This window comes from Bactrocera oleae, chromosome 5 (genome assembly GCF_042242935.1).
Source record: "Bactrocera oleae isolate idBacOlea1 chromosome 5, idBacOlea1, whole genome shotgun sequence".
NCBI lineage: Eukaryota > Metazoa > Arthropoda > Insecta > Diptera > Tephritidae > Bactrocera > Bactrocera oleae.
Genome location: NC_091539.1, coordinates 5,876,916 through 5,898,443, shown reverse-complemented (window position 1 = coordinate 5,898,443; position 21,528 = coordinate 5,876,916). Strand labels below are relative to the sequence as shown.

At 29.5% G+C, this 21,528-nt stretch overlaps 1 protein-coding gene across 1 annotated transcript in view; it reads left to right on the top strand.

Annotated features, from left to right (window-relative positions):
• Pde9 (phosphodiesterase 9) overlaps window positions 1–21,528 on the top strand; it is a 187,535-nt gene that overhangs the window by 120,079 nt on the left and 45,928 nt on the right. Inside the window, exon 5 of the mRNA XM_036359671.2 lies at window positions 12,033–12,358. Within this exon, the coding sequence (XP_036215564.2) occupies window positions 12,033–12,358 (326 nt within the window). The remainder of the gene's footprint in view (window positions 1–12,032; window positions 12,359–21,528) is intronic.

Here is a 21,528-nt window from a genome sequence, read left to right as displayed (position 1 = left end):
TTGGTTGCTGTTAAATTTTTGTTGTTGAATTTTGTTTGCTGAGTTTTTTTTCTTCCTTCATTTGTTGTTATATATTTTTGGATTTCATTGTTGTTGTTATTTTTTTTGCTGTTATATTTGCGTTATTGTAATTTTTTTGCGAAAATCCTTTTCTTTCTTCTCTGTTGTTATATTTTTTTGTACTTTTGTTGTTGTAATTTTTTTGTTGTTGTTATTTTTCTGTTGTTATATTTTTGGTTTTTGTTGTAATTTTTTGCTAAAACAGAACTTTTATGGTAGTAAGTTTTTTTAAATGTTGTTATTTTCTTTTTCTGTTATATTTTTGTTGCTGAAATTTTTTCTTTCTTCATTTCTTGTTATCTTTTTTCTAATTTCGTTGTTGTAATTTTTTTGTTGTTGTTATTGTTTTTTTCTGTTGTTTGTGCGTTATTGTATTTTTTTTTGCTGATATTTTTTTTCTCCCCTTGTTCTTGTAAATTTTTTTTTTCTAATTTTGTTTTTGTATATTTGATATCGTTTTTTTTGCTGTTTTTTTTGTTGTTTTATTTTTATTGCTGAACTTTTTTCCGTCCTTCTTTTGTTGTTGTATTTTTGGTATATTAGTAGTAGTAGTTGTATTTTTTGATACATTTTTTTGTTGTATTTTTCCCATTTTATTGCTTATATGTTTTTGTTGTTATATTTCATTTTTTGTTGAACATTTTTTTTCTGTTATTTATCTCCCACTTCTTCCATTCACCAGACACTGTCGCCGCCGCCGCCTCCGCCGTCGCTCCACTGATAATTAGCAGTTAATTGGGTATATTAATTTAACGAAAATAAGTCAATTGTTAAGTGTGTTAAGTGAAATAAATTTCATTGTCAATAAAAGCAAGTCCATAATGGCTATCAATAAAGAGAATTGCGGCAGTAAGCGATAAAATGTTGTTAGGCAGGCACTTGAAGTGTGTTGTTATTGCTATTGTTTGTAGTCTATATTGCTATGTAAATAAAGACTGACAGTTAAATATATAATATTATATGTTGAGAATAAGCAGTACTTATAGCAAGTGAAGAGTCTTCCTATCTGGGAATATATTGCAGTATGTTTATTTACATATATTTACAAACGTTTGAGTTTCAATGGGTTTGTGATAATTCAGTGTTTATTTTGTAATTATTAAACAAAATTGCTCAAAGTTTATAACTTTTGAATTTTTTGTTGTTTTGCAAATCAAAATGCATTTTGTTAAATCTTTTGCAGCTGAGATGATTTTTAAAAATTTTAAATTTCATACAATTTTATATTTTATTTAAAAATATTTTTTTTTTAAACTAATGTTTATATCTTTTTATATAAATAATTTAATTTTTTTTGCCAAAATTACAGTTATTTATAAAATATTTTTTTATGTCAATATTTTACGTTATTTGTTATTTTTTAAGATTTTAAATTTTATAATATATTTTTATTAATAAATATTATTTTTTTTTTAAACTAATGTTTCTAACTTTTTATTTAAAAAATTTATTTTTTTTACCAAGTGTATAGTTATTTCGAAAATATTTTTTTATGTCAATATTTTATCGTTATTTGTTAGAAAATACTGCAGTGGAAAAGGGCATCTGTGGTCTGAAGATAATATGTTCTGGTGCTAGAAATGGGTAAACTCGAGTCATTAGTTCCCATAGCCCTCATGTACTAACATACAGATTTTCAAAGTTTCGGTTAACTCTACACCATATAAATCGGTCAATATGTGAGTTTTCTTAATGAAGCTCAGTAAGCGCCTTATTCTGATAACACTATTTCCTTGTGCCTAGAATTAACGATAACTATATGTCTAATTAATGATTTGTCAAAATACCCAAAATTTGCATTAATAAAACTCAGAGAGCATATTTTTTTGGTATGGCTAAAACCTAATAAAATCGGGTAATACTACCCATATACCGAATATAAGAATTTTAAACTTGCTGTTGGCTTTGTATATTCTTATACAAGTTACAAGAATACACAGTGAAATTTTTGAGAAAAAAAATTAAATATTTTTTCAGTTATACGAAACGACGGCGCTAAATAGAAAATATCCTCCAAAGTTGCAGTGATTCCGGCATTTTCCGTGGACGAAACCTAAAAATAGAAAATTCTCGTTCATCTAGCAGATATTCTCCGCACAAAAAAAAAAAGAGCTATGAAAAAAGGTTCAAAATTGTCAAAATGGCGGCGTTTTAAATTTAAAATTTTTGTTTTGAATTTTCCCAAAATTTTGATCAGATCCAAAAACCGACAGATCGCTCTATGTAGAATTATATACAGAACAGGATAATATAAAAATCTCCTGCTGATCGGATCATTTGTTTACGAGTTATCACTGCGAGAAAACGCGTTTAAAGATAAACTGTTTCAGCTGATTGAGCAGAGGGTTTACTTTTTAAATGGCTGTAACTAACTAAAAATATATCGATTTGTTATTTTTAAAGATAAAAACTATAAAAATATGAAACAAAAAACGATTTTTTCAAAATTTCACATTAGGTTTGTACATTTTTGTTATTTTTATTAACTAAAATAATTTAATTATTATTTTCGTATTTTTTTAAATTAATTAATTTATTTTGTTTTATTTGTTATTAATTAGTTTATTTTGTTTGAATATTGTTTTTTTACTTTATTTTTTATTTTTATTGTACTTACTTGATATTTTTCTATTTAAATAATTTATTTTATAATCTATACCTAAACGAATTGTTTGAAACTAAGATATTTTATCTTTATATAATTTTTTCATTTTATCAAATTTTTTATACTAAATTTAAAAACAGTTTCATATTTCTCACTAGTTGTGCTCCTTAATACAAATGTTTTAAATACATATTAATTAAAATATTTAAATTATATTTTTAGTATTCGTTTTTTCAATTAATTTATTTAAATGTCATTTTTTTTTAAATTTATTTAATTATTTTTTTAATTAATTTTTTTTTATTTTATTTACTTAATTTATTTTTATTTAAATGTTTTGTTATATATATGCATGTAAATGTATATAAGAATTGGTAGAAATTAAGTTGTTTAGCTATGTATAATTTTTCAATATATTTTAATTATTTAAAAAAATTAAAATTTTTTATCATCTATAACATGTTTCTCAAATAAGTTTCTTTTATTAAGTTTTTTAAGGTTTTTTAAATACTTCAAACTTCTATTTTGCAAAGTTTTCGAAATTAAAATTTTTAAAAATTTTATTTATTTATGCATTTTTTAATTTTAATTTATTTATTTTTTATGTAAATTTATGTTTTTATATATATTTATATAGTGTTATCTTTTTTATATTTTCATATCTTTGTTATTAATTCTAATTTATAAACTATACATTTTCAACTTGTTTTAGATTTTATTAATTTTTTTAGTCATTTATAGCTTCTATAAATAACATAATTTTTTATTTGCAAGTTTTAATAAATTCATTTATTAATCGTAATCATATTTTAAGTAAAATTAAATTAAAACTTCTTTAGTTTATTAACACCATTTCACTACTAACAAAATTAAAATCTTCTAAACACGCTATTAAAATTTTAATTTCCAAATTAAATTTGAAGAAATATTTTGATCTGCAAAGATATAAATTTTATTCCTTTAAATGAGCCATTTTGAGAATGAAATGAGTTGAGATGCTTGTGCTCCTTAATATCAAGCACTGCATGTTTGCCATTAAAGTCATAAAAAAAGTTCAGCCATTTTATACCCATCCTCATATAAGCGAGTACATATCCTTTAGCTAGAGGGTGGCAGCGCTCACATGCCAACGCCTAGCAATTATCCTTATCAGCGGTTGGCATTGCAGGTTGTCAACCGTAGTCCAAGCAAATTCAGTGCAATAAGCGCAAAAAACAAAAAAAAAAAAAAATAGTAACGAGGAAAAAACGAAAAGCAAAGCAACAACAATAGCGTCAAATGCCAACGACTTTTGTTGCTGCTGTTCGAGTTCAAACTAGCATTTTGCGCAACGCTAAAAGCTGGAAATTTCTTAGAGATGTGACACAATTTACGTCACCCTCGCATACAGACACACAGTCACATACAAATGCACACATACTCGTCAGCGAACGCGGCGCTTGCTTTTTCTTACACCATGACCGTTATGCGCTTTTTGCGTTGCATACTTTTCTGCGCACGCACTGGCGTGTCGTTTTTCATTGCGTGCTGTTTTTTGTAAAACTATCACTTTGGTTTTTTTTATTTTTTCCTTCTTTTTTTTTTTGTAACTTCAACTGCTATATTTTTGTGGCTTTCGTATTTATGGTGCGCTCCGTTTTGTTTCAGCTAACATCAGCAGCACGGAATTTCAATAAACAAATTGTATGTTGGATTTTATTGCCAGAAGTATGCAATGGCTTGCACGGTGGCAATGAGTGTAAAAAATAAATTGTGTTTGCTTCTTGTTGCTGCGGCATCGCTGCTTTCTAAATCAGTTGGTATTCAGTGGTTTGGAATGGCATCTCGTTGGCACAACAGGAATTTTTTAATATAAATAAATGGCTAATTTGAATTGCCTAACCATGACTCCTGGATGTTTCTGTCTGTTGAATAAATTTTTATCCTTTTGATGACGTTATGAGTTCGAAAGAAAGTATTTTAAAAATGTAATGTTAAGAGAAAATCATGAAAAAATAGTGACGAATTTTTTTTTAATGATTTTTAATAATATTCATTTTTTAGACAGACCTTCTTCTTAATTTGCTTAGAAGTATTTTTTAGACTCATGTTTTGTATCTAATTTTTTTTCTTTCTAAGAAATATTTAATTGAAATGCAATTTCTATTTATTATTATATGTGCTTTGCTATATTGTTGTAAAAAAAAAGATTCTGCTTTTTAAGAGCTTATAAACATTCCTTTATTATTTAAAAAAAAATTATTTTTAAATAAATATCTTAGTTTTTAAATTAAAGAAATATATATATATATGCTTTAAATATATAAATTTAGTGTCCAAATTTACACCAATAAACAAACCAAGATTTTGTTAAGCAAGCAAATTAGGAACTTAAACTAAATTTTATATATTATATAAGTTTTATTTATTATGCTATTTTGTTTTTTGGATTCTTATGAACTTTTTATATTACATTTGTGATTTTTTAATTTTTTTTTGTTGTCTTTTTAATTTTTTTTTATAGAAATTTTTTTTTTATATAATTTTTTATTTTATTTTTATACAATAAATATTTTATTTATTTATTTTAATAATTAGCAGAAATATTTTTTCTATATTTTATAAAAATTTTACTAAGCTATATCAAATAATAAAGATAAAAATTGTTTAACTGCTCTAAAATATTACAAATAATTAATAAATTAATTAAATTGTTTAATGAAATTGAATTCTAACTCTCATTTTTAGAAATTTCCACTGAAACAAACAAATAATTGCATACATTTAGGTGCATTCATGATCCATAACATAACGAAATTTTGCAAAATTAAATATGCCATAGAAATAAAAAATATAATATTTTGATAATATATTTTTAAGATATTAAATACTTTTATCACTAAATAAAGGTGTTGCGTATTCCAAAAAAAATAAAAACAAATATTTTATTTGTATGGTATTTGTAAAAAAATGCCTACATTTAGGATTCAAAATAATCTTTGTCGGGCGTAAAGTCTATACAGCAAAAAAAAATAATACTCAGCAAAAATAATTAAATATTTGTTTACTTTTTACCGTTAGCTAAAATTTACTTCTTTACATTCGAAGAGCATGAACATTATGATATTTTTAGAATTTTTTTAAATTTCAATTAACGATTGAGCTTTTAATTTTTTTATTTTAAAAACTTAAAAAAAATTTCAAAATAGTTCGGAAATACTTTTCATAATTTGTTTCTGAAATTTTTCAAAATTCAATTTGCAATTCAGATAAAAATATTGTCTTCAAATAAAAATATTGCAAATCAATTATCCAAATAATACAAAAATATGTATTTTTCAAAATTATGCTTGCAGAAATTTTCAAGTTTCAATATACGTTTTAAGTTATAAAATTAATTTTCAATTAAAAGAGTTTAAATTAAAAGAAATAACTTTAATTAAAGAAAAACTTCATAATTTCTTTTCAAAATAATTCGAAAATATTAAAAATGTTTTTTTTATAATTATTTAGTTACACCGTGAATAGTTTTTGAGATACAGAAAAAAAAACCAACTAATTATACAGAAAAAATGTTTCATGACACTATTAAACCTGCCCAAATGCGCAAATCTAATTAAAAATATCTACTTTCTCAAAGCGCATAACAATTATGAACTTTCGAAGTAATACGCACTACTTCACATTGCAAACACAATAGTTGGCAAATGAATAAGATAAAATGGAAACGCAACTGGACTGCTTTTACAATAACTGTAGCATACTTGCAGGCGCCTACTTTACAAATTGCGCAAACATTTCAAATTATCGATGGCTTTGCGTAAGAAAAACTCAAAAAAGAATACAAGCAACTAAATATAACGTACATATGTATATTTGCACAAAAATACAGCATATTCTTTATATATGATATTTGTATATAGAACTATTTTACTTAGCATAACTGCAAGCGCCGTGCACACCTGGATGAGGTAGTTAGTTCAAAGAAATCTAACAAATTGTATGCAAATAAATCGCAAGCATTTGTATACATGGCAGAAAGCTGTGTAAACTTTTTAATCGATGAAATGCCAATTTCCGTTAGTATCTGTACACTGTGCAGCACAGTTTGTATTTGATATTTCATTTTCCGCTTGCCTGTCAACTGGCATTGCTTGCTGCCGCAAAGCTTTCAAAGTTAGCGATCATCATTGCATTGCGCAAAGAAACTTTTTTAAAGCATACTTTTCAGCTGCAAGCAATCTACGGCGCTTATAACTTTTGTAAACGATTTATATATTACTTGATTTTATAGTATTTTTGTTTTTTGTGTGTATGTATATATGGTTTTTATGTGTGTGTACATTTTTTAAATTTATTTTCGTTGCACTTGTGTCACTTTGAGAGTTGCAGCTCGGTTTTCGCCAGCTGCCATTGAAAAATGGCTCAAAATGCATACTTAGCGCGCATACACATCACTCATACGCCACGTACAACAGTTGTCTGAAGTTTCATATTGCACGTGATGCGCTTTTAGTATTTGTGTAGGTATGCGCTGGTTCTTACAGTTTTAGTTGTAGTTTTTGTTATTATTTTGTTGTTGTTATTATAATTGTTGTTGTTGTTGTTATTATTTTGTTGTTGTTGTTGTTGTTGTTATTATTTTTACTGTCGTTGCTATTTCAAAGTAGTTTACGTTGCTATGAAAATATATTTTTAAGTTTCTTCAAGATTTTCACACATACATATGTTCTCAGCATTCACACTCACACCCGCAACAACTCTGTGTTTGCTCTGCTCAGCTGCTGTTGTAATATCAACTCAATCAGTTGCCGCAAAATGCAATTTGTGATCGCTTGAACGCATTCATCTATTTAAATATATATGGTAGTTATAATATATACACACATACATATATACATACAAATGTACACACATGCATACATATTGTACATATGATATATTGGTCTTACATTGCCAAACCCGTTAAAACCTAGCTGGAAACGCTTAAATGAGAAGCCCTACCCCACCTGCCATATCCCGCAGATATTGCACCATCCGATTATTAATTCTTTCGTTCGATGGCACATGGTCGGGCTCAGAAGCAGTTCCACTCACAAGACGACATCGAAAAATGGTTTGATTATTGGTTAGCAGCACAAGATGAATGGTTTTAGCGTCATGGTACTGGTGAGCTTTGGCAGAAAGATGGAAAAAAGTTGTTGCTAGCGATGGGTAATACTGCGAACAATTCATTTGTAACCATTTTCTTACATTAAAACTGCATTTCATTAAAAAAAAAACAGTGAGAACTTAGTTGCGCACCAGAAGCGTTTGACTCTTTGAGCATTTTCTTTAGAGTTTAATACTTGTAAACCGCGAAACTGATTATAAAGGTTACTATAGTCTCAGTTAACAGCTAGTTGTTATTCTGCCCCATATACCTATTAAGTGCAGCAATCTCTACACTTCTGGTTCTTCAACGAAAACTCAACTGAGTAATGCTCTCATTTGTTTTCAGTTTAATTCCAAAGCAATAGCTTCTCTAGTTTAAAGGTTAACTGCCTTATTTCGGTTTTCTGCGGTGGTATTCAGGCTATACCACATTCATTTTGTTGCCTTTAATTGAGCCAAACATTAAAACCGTTCCATATTGGTGGCTAATTCGGACGTGTAGTCACTTCGATTAAGAAATGTTTCTTCCTTAAACTGTATAGTTGCTCTCATAACGCTATTTTAATGCACTAAGGTCGAACGTTTGCTCCAAGGACACTAAAGCAATCTGTGAGCTTTTGCTTCAGTTATTAGCTTCTACCGGGTTTTAGTGTATTTGACTAATATTTTAGACCAAAAATGCTTTAGGTCAAATAACATATTTTTTATGTTTTTTCAGCGAGCAACTTCAGCATTGCTACCTTAATAATCCATAATAATATAATTTCTTAAAAATATTTTTGTTGGAATTGTTTTTAATAGCCTTTTCGTCGCATCTTTCTTTCTAGTCGCCTGAACTTGTAACTAACAGTGCAATTCTTTGTATACTTGCAGTAATGAATGTCAGATAGGATTTTTAGGTGTTTCTAAAAAATTGTAGATATTCAGTAAAATCCGGCAGCTTTAATATTGATTTTGAATACTAGCTGAAAGAAATCACTGGTTAAGCGACATAATGACTGAACATTGTTTAGTCTTAAGTTGTTCTTTGAGAGCATTTTCGTTTTATATGGCGTATACGCTGTTTACCAAGCTTCTATTGATGACAAGCCGAAATTGATATGGCCGTGGGTTACTAATGCAAAAAAAATATGTAGAAACTTTGATGTGGTTTTTTGTCTGATATAAATCTATCTAAACAAAAAGTAGTAGATTTAAAGCTTTTTATTATTATATAAACATTAAAAATATTCAAAATAAAACATTTAAAAAAATTTAAAAAATAATAATTTTTTAAATAAACAAAAATTGCAAAAATATACAAAAAAATTATAAAATATTTTTAAAAAATTAAAAATACATTTGGGCAAAATTAAAAAAAAGAATAAAAAAGTCTTTAATAAAACTAAAAAAAAAATGTTTAAAAATTAAAAAATTAGGAAAATTAAAAAAAAAATTAAAAATAAAATTAAGCATTAAATTTAAAGAATTAAGAATAAAATTAAACAAAAAATAAAAGTAAATAAAAAGAAATTTAAAAAAATTTAAGAGATATTTAGAAACAACGAGAAACAAAATTAAAAAAAGTTAACTATAATAAAATACATAGGTATATATAAAAAAAAACTTAAAGAAAACTTTTTTTAAATTTTCTATTTGTGTGGGAATAGCTACAATTTAATAGCGAACTAAAAAAAATTTATATCAGGAACTAAAGTTCAATTTGAATAAGTAAAAATTATTAATTAATTAAAAATACGCTTCGTTTGCGGAAAATAAATTTAAAGCTTTCAGTTAACATGCACCATATATTCATATTATATATATATTATACCTACATATATATTTGTGTAGCAGAGACTATGAATAGAGATGAATACACCCAAACTCAGCGGTATATTTATATCAACTATAGCAGTGAAAGGAAAAAACTTAGGTTTATGGAAAGTTCTCTGACTATCAATCATTAAAATTGAAAGCAAAGTCATACAAAAACAGAAATGCATAAAGTGAGTGATGCATTTATAATAAAAAAACAGTAAGAAATAAAAAAATTTATAAATGAAATATAAAATTAAATAAAAAAATTTAAAAAAAAAATTTAAATAAAATAAAAAAATGTAAAAAAAATTATAAATGAAATAAAAAAGGAGAAAGAAGCTTAAAAAAAATTATTATAATAAAAATAATTTGTATACATACTTTAGTTAATGCACAAGCATTAGGTTTGACATATTTTTTTTGCATAAAATTACAATTTTTTACAAATGTAATAGGTGATAGTTACAAGCATCTCTGCTTCCTGCTTTAGTACCGTTTAAGCAGCTTATAAAGCTTTTAGTTCTTCAATTAGCAGCAATAAGCTTAATCTTTAAAATCTGCAACACGCTCAACAACAACAACAGCAGCAACAAAAATACGCGCAGTACCCACTGCTATTAGCGAACGAGCACATCAACACACATAAATGCACATGGTACACACCTACACCTATACATACACATTAAGTAGCTTTGTTACACATGCTTAGGAAATCGCTTATAAAACTTGTAGTAGCTGGCACTTGTGAACTCAGCTTATGGACTGTATGTTGCACATACTATCTTTCATAAAAAATTAGCATACATGCAGGCGCTTAGCACTTTAAAATTTATAATGCTACTAAATGAACACAAAAAGCACTAAATAAGTCAACCAGCAATGTGAGTTTAAGCAAATCAGTGTGGGTTTATGGAGATTTGTAATGTTTTCGAGTAGCTGTTACGTTGGAACTTTTTTGTGGAGGGCGGCTTTCAGGACATAATGAGCGTTACTTTACTTTCTTTGCTTTGCGAAGTTACTTCGAATTTACTGAAGTGTCCAAGTTTTTAGCGCCTAGAAGTAGGCAGCGTAAGGTATGATAGTTTCAATCATATCGAAAAGGTCTCAAAAGCTGTGGGTGTGGCTTAAACGGGTAACTGAGGCATCACTTGTTGTTTTGCAGTAGTGGCTTGGATCTTTGCAGTTGTATAAGCGTTGAGTTGGCAATATCATCGTAGTGTACTGAAAATAAGCGAATGCAAGCATTTTGTTGGGTTTTTAAGGGGTTGCTATAAGACGGAGTTTACAAACACAAACAACTAACTGAAGTCATAAGCAATATTCACTTTAAGTTAAAACAACAAAAAATCAAAAGAAAAACAAAACACAAATTAAAAACACAGCTTTAACAAAAAATTTACAAAAAAATAAAAAAAAAATATTTAAATTTAAAAATGAAATATTAAAAAAAAAAATTAAAAGTGAAATATTAAAACGAAAAATTAAAAAATTGAAAACAAAAATTTTAACAGAAAATTGAAAAAAAACATTTCAAAAACCAGAAACAAATTCTAAGCAATTTAAAACAAAATTTAAAAGATATTAAATAAAAATAAAAATTAAAACAAAATTTTAGGAAATTTATAAAAGATTTGTCAAAGTTTTTGATCACTCAAAACTGCTATGATTTAAAAAACACAGAACTCCTTCTTCATAACATTTGTTGTCCTGAACATTTACATATATAATAATAAGCTCTAGGTTGATAACATCCTGCTTATGCTCATTAGTCATATACGAGTTTAGTCTTTATGTTGTAAAATCCTGCCTTAGTGTTCGATATATGATTTCTGTTTTCCTCTTGCCAACCAACTAAGCGCTGCTTAGTGTCTGCGATATTTAGCTCGCTCTTTTTTACGCTCGCATTTTTCTCTGTTATGACTCCGAATCCACTATGCTTTATGGTACATTTAAATTAAATTTCCGGCCTTGCTGTCACCACTAATAGCAGCATATGCTACTTCCGGTATTGTTGGCACTTTGTCAATTGCACCGAGGGCGTTAACTTTTTTTTTACGCGCGCCTTTTGCTGGCCTCAGTTGTTTGTATTTGATTTTACGTTTAATGCATTTTTTACTTTTTGACTTTTTATTTATTTATTCACATATTTTATTTTTGCAACCGAAGCACGCCATTAATCAGCCGGACAGTTGGGCAGCGTGCCAAGCCGACATTTGCTCACAAATTGTGTTTCCTGTTTATGATTTTTTGCAATTTTTTCCATTATGCTGGCAAATTTTACTTTTCTGACTTGCAAGGTTTCATTATACAACTTGCTAAAATTTTTATTGGATTTATTTACACACACATGTTTATAAATAAATAATCTCATAAACTGTACTCACAACATACTCACATAGTCGCTCTGCTCTGTTTTTTTTTGCTTTCGTTGCAGGCCTCTCTAAACGTCCAATGGGTCCGCCGCATCGCAAAAGCAGTCTACCAAAGCATCAGGAAGTGAAAAAGCGTTTCCTGGAACTTTGTGATACCAACTTCTCGGATGAGGTGAAGGCAGCACTTCGCCTGCCCGCATTCGATTCATATGAGTGGTGTGATGCCGATGTTATACATTTGATGCAAACGATGTTCCTCGAATTGGGCTTCATAGATAAATTCAATATACCGGTTGAGACGTTGCGTGAGTGGCTCTATGAGGTCTACAAGCACTATAACGAGGTGCCATTTCACAATTTCCGGCATTGCTTCTGTGTGGCGCAAATGGTAAGTGACATGTAATAGTATTTATGGAATAAAATAAATTTTTTTTCAAATCAATTTTTTATGAGCAAACAATTAAAATAACTTTTACCGAAATCCCAAAAAGTGGCCGTTACTAGTTTTTCAAACGATATTTCACAAAAAGTTCTCAACCATTATTTCGAGTTCAATTAAACTGCAGTTATATTGAACAAACAGACTTCTTTCGAATCTTAGATGAATTTCAATAAATCATTTTTAACTAATTTTTTTAGCTGGCAACACTTATAAAAAAAATTTATTTATATTATATAGAACAAAACGTTTTTTGAGATTTGTTTAATTTCAGTAGTTTATAATCTATTTTATAAATTTTATTTTGGTGGCAGCACTCATAGCAATGTTTTTTTTTTTTTAATTTCTTGAAATACCGCATCATAGCTTTTTGTGTAGAAATATTTCATGCTTAAAATTTTTGAAAAAATTTTCAACACACACACAGTTGGCAACCTTGTCAAAAATATATCGCATATAATAGTTTTGCCTTTCAAAACATTTCTAGTTGTTTAGCAAATAAATTGTGTATAATTATATTTAAATTTCTATAATAATTTTTTCTTAAAATTTCAACGCCTTCTGCATACATATATGGCAACACTTTTCGAAAATTGTTAGAGTTTCGAATATCGAATTCTATATTGGCAATTGTAAACAAAGCAGAAAAAAATGTCGAATTCGCTTGACTGTTGGCCTTATCTATTGTTCTACGCTACACATAATTGCATAAACGCATGGCAACCCTATAAAAAGAATTTATAGTTATAATATTTTAACAAATTTCGCTTATTTGTAGTGAATAAGTTTAGTTTTTTAATAAAAATAATGTAATTTAAAAATGTAATATTCATGGTTTGGCAACTCTGTTTTCAAATTGCTGCTAACTTTGAAGGGGACGAACTAGATATTCATGCATAAATAAACACTTTCTTAAGAAATATAAAATTCACAACACCTTTTTAACAAACCTCGTATTAGCTTTTGGTAAAAAGGTTATAATTATGAAAGAAACAAATATAATATAAGACGCTGCCAGCTTACAAAGAATATAGAAAGAAAATTAAGTATACCATAAATTATTCCATTGTTTTCTTTGGCTAGCTTTGTTTTATGAGAAAACGAAATAGTTTTTTTTTTGTGATATTGCCACACAGCTATAAATAAAAGTTGGGAAATACATTTTTTAATGTATTAATTAATTTTATTCTTTTCAACTTACATATTTGTATATTTTAAAATTACTTTATTTCATATTTTAGAGAATCTTTTAATTTTATTATTGCTTGTTGTCGCCTCTTTACTTTTGAGTGTAACACTTACACATACATAGGAAAGCAGATATCTGCATACAGTCTTTCAGTTTTTTGGTCTATCCGCTTCTTACTTAGTATTGTGTCGTATATTATTTAAGAAATTTCTTTTTTTTTAGTGCAATTTGACAACCATTTTTTTATTGTGTAAAACATTTTATGGAATTATATAATTTCTATTTTGATACAATACCTCATGCCATCTTTTAGGCACTCAAAAAATCATCATTGGTTTTTAACGCCTTGACTTGAGGTGCTGGTTCTCGCATCCAAAAAATGTTATAGAGTCCGGAACAAGTAATAGTCCGAAGGTGTTAAGTCTGAAGAATATAGTGGGTGTGGTAGCGTAAACAATTCAAGCTGCAATAGCTTTTGTTGAATCATCAAACTTGTATGCGGTCTCGCATTATCCTGTTGAAACACTACTTTTGCTACTTTTTCTATTGATGAGTTCTGGTCTCTTCTGTGGGAAAGCATCATTCTGTTTGTCCAGCTGATCACAATACACTTTTATTACACAATTAAACGTAGTATTTTCGAGCAAAAGACTCAAAATACACGATCACTTTGAAATGCCAGCAAACAGACAACATAACTTTTTTTTGGTGACTATTGTTCTTCGAAGTGGCTTGAGCTGGTTCATACCTCTCAGACCATGTTCTCTTGTGCTTTACATTCTTATAAATAATCCACTTTTCGTCGCCAATAGCAAAGCGCTTCAAAAATGGTTAATTTCTTTAACGTTTGATAGGCAAATCATAGTCGTTAATGCGAAGAAGCTAATTTCGTTACTGCAAGCACATGAGGAGCACATATGTCAAGCATCGCAATTAATGCTAGAAATTTCACGTGCTTGTGAACGGTCGCATTAGACCGACTTAAGCTTCTAGCAATCTCTAAAGTTATTGTTCGACAACTTGCAAAGACCAACGACTTTATTTTATGCGCATCGACTTTAAGAGTCCTTGCAGCAGGTAGTGCATGTTCAAGATCGAAATTGCTGGAACGAAAATTTGCAAATCAATTTTGGCATTGGTCAACACATCTCATAATTTTCACCTAGCTTCAACTGCATTTTTATTCTTTTGATAGTAAAACAGTAAAATATGCCTTTTTGACTTTTTTCGACTTTCTGTCTTCGATAGAGCACCAACCAAAAGCTATTCTAAAAAAATTTAGTAAACTTTTTCACAACCAAGCCTTACTTCAATATATCAGCTGTTGAAATATATAACGGTAAAGCGCTTAAGTGTGAACTTGGCTTCAATAAAAAGCAAATACTTAGTGAACGGTCTAATATTAACTGTCGTCAATTGATTTGAATGCTTACATGCTTCGTTAGCTTCGTCATTCCCATCGCTATTCATATGAATTCATCAGCACTGTATATCACAATGCCAATATCACTTTCACTCTAACTAACTGCTAACCTAACTTTTTTATCAAATACAATTATAGCGCTCCTAAATAACTTCTCAACTTAGCGCAAACAATATTATTGCCTGAAATAATTACCAACAACGGAGGCAAATGTAAATAAGCCAAGTAATCTTCAACAATAAATATATTGCAAGTATTTGAGTGAGTGTGTATGTATGTGTGTGTGTGTTTGTCTCCGCACAAACTTTCGCGACACACTTGCGCAGCATACTTTACCCTCTGAGTCGCTTTGTCACTTTTACTTTTGCTTGTACGCATACAATTTGCACTGACTGTTTGTCATCTCCGCTTACACGCCTGCCGATTTTGTCAAACCTTCGTAACTTTACTTGTGGCCCGAACTTTTGCAAGACAAACACTGAAAAAAAAGAAAGCAGAAAAACGTCAAAAATAATAAAAACAACTCTGCCAAACAGCAAGTCCTGCGCCAATAATTTAATGCGAAAATGAAATTGTTTGCTATTTGCCTTAAACTCGCACGAAGCGAAAAAAAGAAATACTTCGGAAAGCGTACTTCATGCATGTTGTTGTTGTCATAATTTATGCGAAAGAAAGTGAAAGAAGCATATTGCTGCTGAAATACAACAAACTGCTGATAATTTATTTACTTTTTATTATTTCATGGCACGTATGTTATTGCTTTCGGGTCATTTGTTGTATTTTCTTGGTTTCCGGTTGCCGAATTTTATGTGCTGTTACCTTAGTCAATATATGAATGTATATATATAGGTGAGGCTTCGGAGCAATAGGATAGCGCTTATGCGACACGCGCAGGCTAATTGAGATAATTTGTTGTGAATTCATAAAATGAATTGATCAATATGTTTTATCTAAAATAATAGTTGTGACATGGATCTTAATCGGCGCAAAGAAAAACAAGAAAACAACGTTAACTTCGTCAGCACAGAAGCTATAGTACGCCTCACAGGTGCATTTCTAATAGCATGAAAGGGCATAAAAAGATTTTTCACTTGATTTTGATCGGTCAATTTGTATGGCAGCTATATGCTATAGTGGTCAGATAACGACGATTCCGACAAATGAGCAGCTTCTTGGGGAGAAAATGACGTGTGCAAAATTTCAGATTGTTATCTCAAGAACTGCAGGGCTAATTCACGTTTATACAAACTGACAGACTCAACTCGTAACGCTGATCATTTATATGTATATACTTTATAGGGTCTCCAACATTTCCACCTGGGTCGCACAAACTTCGTGGCAAACTTAATAAAGCCTGTTCATGGAATAATTATACAGTTATTGGTCTGGTGTGGTACCCGACTACATAATTAGGTTTGTGTATAAGCTAAAATTTTTGAAAATATGATTACGTTGTATTTGAACCTAGCTATGCCATATAATGTCAGCTTTCAAACTTCTGATACTACAGTTACCTATTTTTCATCTTGAGTCGACCTTAAGCTGACACGTTCGTTTTCATGTACTCAGCATTAAATTACAATTACTTTGACTCTACTTTCTTCGGGTGTATTTTTTTTTTTACCACTCGTTTTGAGGTTAGTCAACAATACTTCCTTCCACAGTGAATGCCGTTATTTTCTGTTTCTCACATTCAATTTTCAGCATCGTCTTCAATGGAGTCGTTTATTTAACTAACTTTTCTGATTTTAGATCTATTAAAAGTTAACTTTTTTCCTTCTCTTTTCGTGCTTGTGCGATATAAACCTACAACTTTGAAAGTAGAATATTCTAGTTCACAAATTCACCCTCTACAAAAAAGGTATTAATAATTTTTTCATAGAGCTAATCCTTTTAAAGTTAAACGGAGTTAAAGTTATTCATCAAATGAACTGAGCATTCATATATTACCATGTCATTATTATTCAAAATCTGGCAGACCAGCATTTAATCTCGTTCAAATCAAATGTATATATCAATATCTTGAGAACCGCGTTTTTTATTATTCCTTGTTTTTTTTTTTTTAAAGCCGGTAACTTTGAACTACAATTTTATATCATTTTATTGACCTTTTTTAACTGATTTTATAATTCTTGTGTTTATTGTTTTTTGTAAAACTTCTTTAGAAATCAGAAATAAGTGGCAACGCAATTAAATATTTATTCTAAATTTCATTATTTGGGTACCAAAAACCTCTTTTATTAAATATTTCTTTGACATTTCCATATATTCCATAAATTTTTAATAATATTAATTTCCGTTATTGAAAGTATGGCAACTTTTACTAAAATCGTTTTAATTTTTTTCTTTAACATTTCTTGAACTAATGCCTTTGTATGTATTTTTGTATTATTTATGGTATTTAGAAGTGCGAAATAGGTGGCAACACTTTGTTCAAAGAAATATTGTAAGTTTTATGTTTTGGGCATTAAAAACGAATTTTATTCTATGTTGTTGTTTTTGGCATTCGCATATCATCAAAATTCTCTTTAATGAGTGAGAGTGATTTCTTTCTACGCTCTGCGAAAGCAGCCAACACCGTGGAAAAGACCCCAAAATAGCATTGACCACAGTCATTTGGCAATCGCTGAATGTTTGCGGCATAAAACTACGAATAATATAAGAAATGAACAACTGTATCTGCTTGGCGTAGTAAAAATTGTAAATTCATTTATTTATTTCCACTGCATACAGCATAGCGCAAATATAAAGCGAAAAGCTGCAAAGCATATACTGCAAAATAGGTTTACCAAATTTTTGCTTATTTCCATTTTTTTATTTTCAGCCATTTTGTTTTTGTTGCAATTTTATTTTATATTTATTTCAGCCTTAAGCGCGCTTGTTTACTTTGCTTTTCATTTTATTTTCTGTTATTTTTGTGTGTATTTTGTTTTTCGTCAGCGCGCCGTATTAAAATTTCATGCGACTCAAGCGAGCGAGCGTTCGCACACAAGCAAATGTGCACACACACGAACTCGCGCGAGCTGCGTCTACAGCGCTGTATTCCCCACCCAAAGTTGGCTCATAAAAAATGTATAAATTTGTGTGCTTTTTGGGCAGACGAATTGCGAATGTCGGAGCATAAGGTTAAGCATGGCTAAAAGTTTTAAAACTTCTTGCCGTTGAAAAGAAATGGTGGGCCAAGTAGGCGCAAGGATGTGTGGGTGACCGTATATAGGCATTAAGTTCGCTGTTTAGCTGTAGTTTGCCAATGGATAAATGTTAGTAAATATTTGTCATTTTATTGTTAAATACTCCTTGGTGGCGATTTCTAGCGCTAGCGTGAGCTGTTGTTGCTACATTCATATTTTCAAGTCTGTGGGCGGCCTATTATGTGCACCGACATATTTTCACTTTCAATTCATTTAATTTTTATAGAGCAGTTGTTAATATATATTTGACATGGATCTGAAATATTTGTGCTTTTCATATCAAATGCCAGAAACTTTTCTGTTTGCAAGTAATTTGCTCAAATTAATTTAATTCGTCGCACATATCGTTTTTAAATGTTACTCATACGTACTGTATCACTATGTTCGCTATAGTCATATAATAACACTTGAAATTTCGATTCGTCTCATAACGCGCAAATGTTGCTCATACGCGCTATATGACCAATATAGCTATCCAGAAGCTACGATATTGAAGTATATAGCCAGGCGCATATAATTTTTGCAAGTTTTACATTTCACTTATTAATTATTGAAATTTGGAATATATGTTAGAATATATACAAACTGTTAAGGTACTTGTATAATATATAAATATTATAGCCTCTACACAGCCGCTACTTGTTTTATAGGGAAAGCTAGACCAGAGCGCTCAAAATCAACCTAACTTTGACAATTTATACAGCGAGTAAAGAAAAATTAATCTAATTGCTCTCTTATAGGCTTTATTAGATATGTATTTGAGCGTATAAGTATGTTATATATTGACATTTTGTTAAAAAAAAAATGGCAGCTACTGAGTCAATCTTCGTAATCAACTTTTTCAAAAATTAAAATGGCTAAAAAAATAATTAATAAAATCTTTGTTGGGTAATATTTTTGAATATATATTTAAATTACCGAAAAATGAGAAAAATTTCGTTTAAGTTTTTCGTGCTGAAGCTGACTGATCTTAACTTTTCGTGACAATACAATAGATATTTAGACTTTACATATCGCCACAAGGAACAGTGTGATATCACACGATGTTGTTGGCCAAACGAAAGGCCAAAAAGGTGCAATTATCTGCTCAACGAAGTGTTCTCTCCATAAATCCATTGATTGATGCGATTTGTGGGAAGTGGAATCGTTTAGTGTACTTTAAGTTGAAAAAAACTATTTCCGGCTGATTGAAACGTCTAAATTAGTCCAAGCTCTTAAAATGCTTATACGTTGACATTTTGATGAACCGCCACCATCGTTTTTGCATGTCATATTTTTTTTAAATATTAATAAATTCCATAAATACATAACGCTTTGCCCTTTCAAATTTATTATAAGCGTGAAATTTATGAAAATTACTTACAGTTATACACATAAAATATATTTAGCAAGTAATTTAAAGTAAATAAATTTTCACAAAAGTCAAACACCTGCATTTATATTCGCATTTCTAGTGTTCCAGTGAGTTTATATGCGGCATGTCACTCATACGCACTGTTGTCCATATATTTGCAAGCGCTTAATAAAATATTGAGCATTAAGGAAAACCCAAAAAAAATTCGTAACTTATAGCATGACACAATACTTTCTTTTGACACGGTGGGTTTTTCCACACTTTTCTCATATACAGTTACGAAAAATTGTCATGCGTCACTCATACGCCACGTCACACGTGCGCACGTGTTCACTGAAAGCGCGCACACGGTGCCGATGAAATTTGAATTTTTATTATTGCTAATGACGCACAGCATACTGCTTATTTTGCATGACTCAGCTGCTTAAAATTTATTTATTATTTAGCTTGCTGTTTATAATTTAAAATTTTTATCTCAACCAAATGTTGTATTTTTTTATTTCGAATAATATTATTTTTGCTTTGGTTTTGACTTTTGGCTTCCAAACCAAAACAGCGAAATATACACATATATCGTAAAAAAGTATATGTGTGTTTATATGTAAGCGCGCACACACACACGCACAGACATACATACAAGTGCTATGCTTTTGCTTTTTTACATTTCCTTCACTGTCAGCCAGTATATTTACCAGTTTTATTTGCTTTTCTGATTATAACGTTTACTTGCATTACATACTTGTACAACAACAAAAATACAACATTTTTGCTACAGGCAGCTGAGTAAATAATTAAGTAAATATGAAAAGCAGCTATGCTTGTTTGATTGTCTGTATGTATGCAACACACACACAGGCATATATACTGTTTATATACATTAAGCGCCACAGCTGGCTGACGGTGCTTAACGAGCTGAGTGCAACGTTTAAGCACCTAGTCGCAGTTTTTAACCCAGTTTCATTGGCAACAATGTCTTACAACGTACTTAGTGTATGCTGTAGCACATACAAACACTCGCGCATAGTAGCCAGCATAAAAATGCACTTGCTTTTGCACTAACGCAATAGCTTTTCGTTCGCAACTTATGCCCGTGACTGCATTTGCTTGAGCAGCATTGCATGAAATATTATAAAATCTTGTAGGTGCTTGCTGTTTAGCGCCTTAAAGTATGCCATGCCATGCACACACACAAAAGCGCTCTGGTAAAGCGGCTAGCAGTAAACCACAAGCGAAACCTTCGTGAGTTTGTTGCTCTAATTGTGAAGTATTCTATTTCCTGCTTAAGTATTTCATTTTGGCATATCAGCAGCAGCAGCAACTACAACAACAATAGCGCAAGGCAAATAGTCATTTAGTGATTTTAGCTCGCTTTGAATTAACAAAAATAAAAATGCAGTAAAAGCACAAAAAAAAAATTAAATAAATAAAAATTCAGAGAAAAACAAACGAACAAAACGATAAAAAAGCAAATTAAAAAAAAAAAAAAATATTTTCCCAAAAAAAAAATTAAAAAGAACACAAAAAAATAAAAATTGAAAAAGCAAATAAGAAATGTTGTAAGAGTAAAAATTGCAAGTGTAAATGCAAATTAGCAATGCATTGTGGCTTACATACAATAGTATAAAGGCGGTTTGGCAGCGGAAAGTACCTGACTGATTTATTGTGGTTGCGGGTAAATAAATGTTTGCCGCAGCTAATAAAGAAATAAATTAAATTTCACATATAACATTTTAATGCTATTTCAGTTTTTACTTGCCAAAATAGTAAAACACCAGCTACAAGCATCATAAAAACCTAATAGATTTGCACCTAGTCGTGCTTTCAATTATTATTTTATTGATATTAAATTTTCGAATTGCTGACGTCACATATAACCATATAAATTAATTGTTTGCGCTATTACTTTTATTCTTGGCGTATTTGAAATGCCAAGGACTAAACTATAATATTTCTGCAATAAAA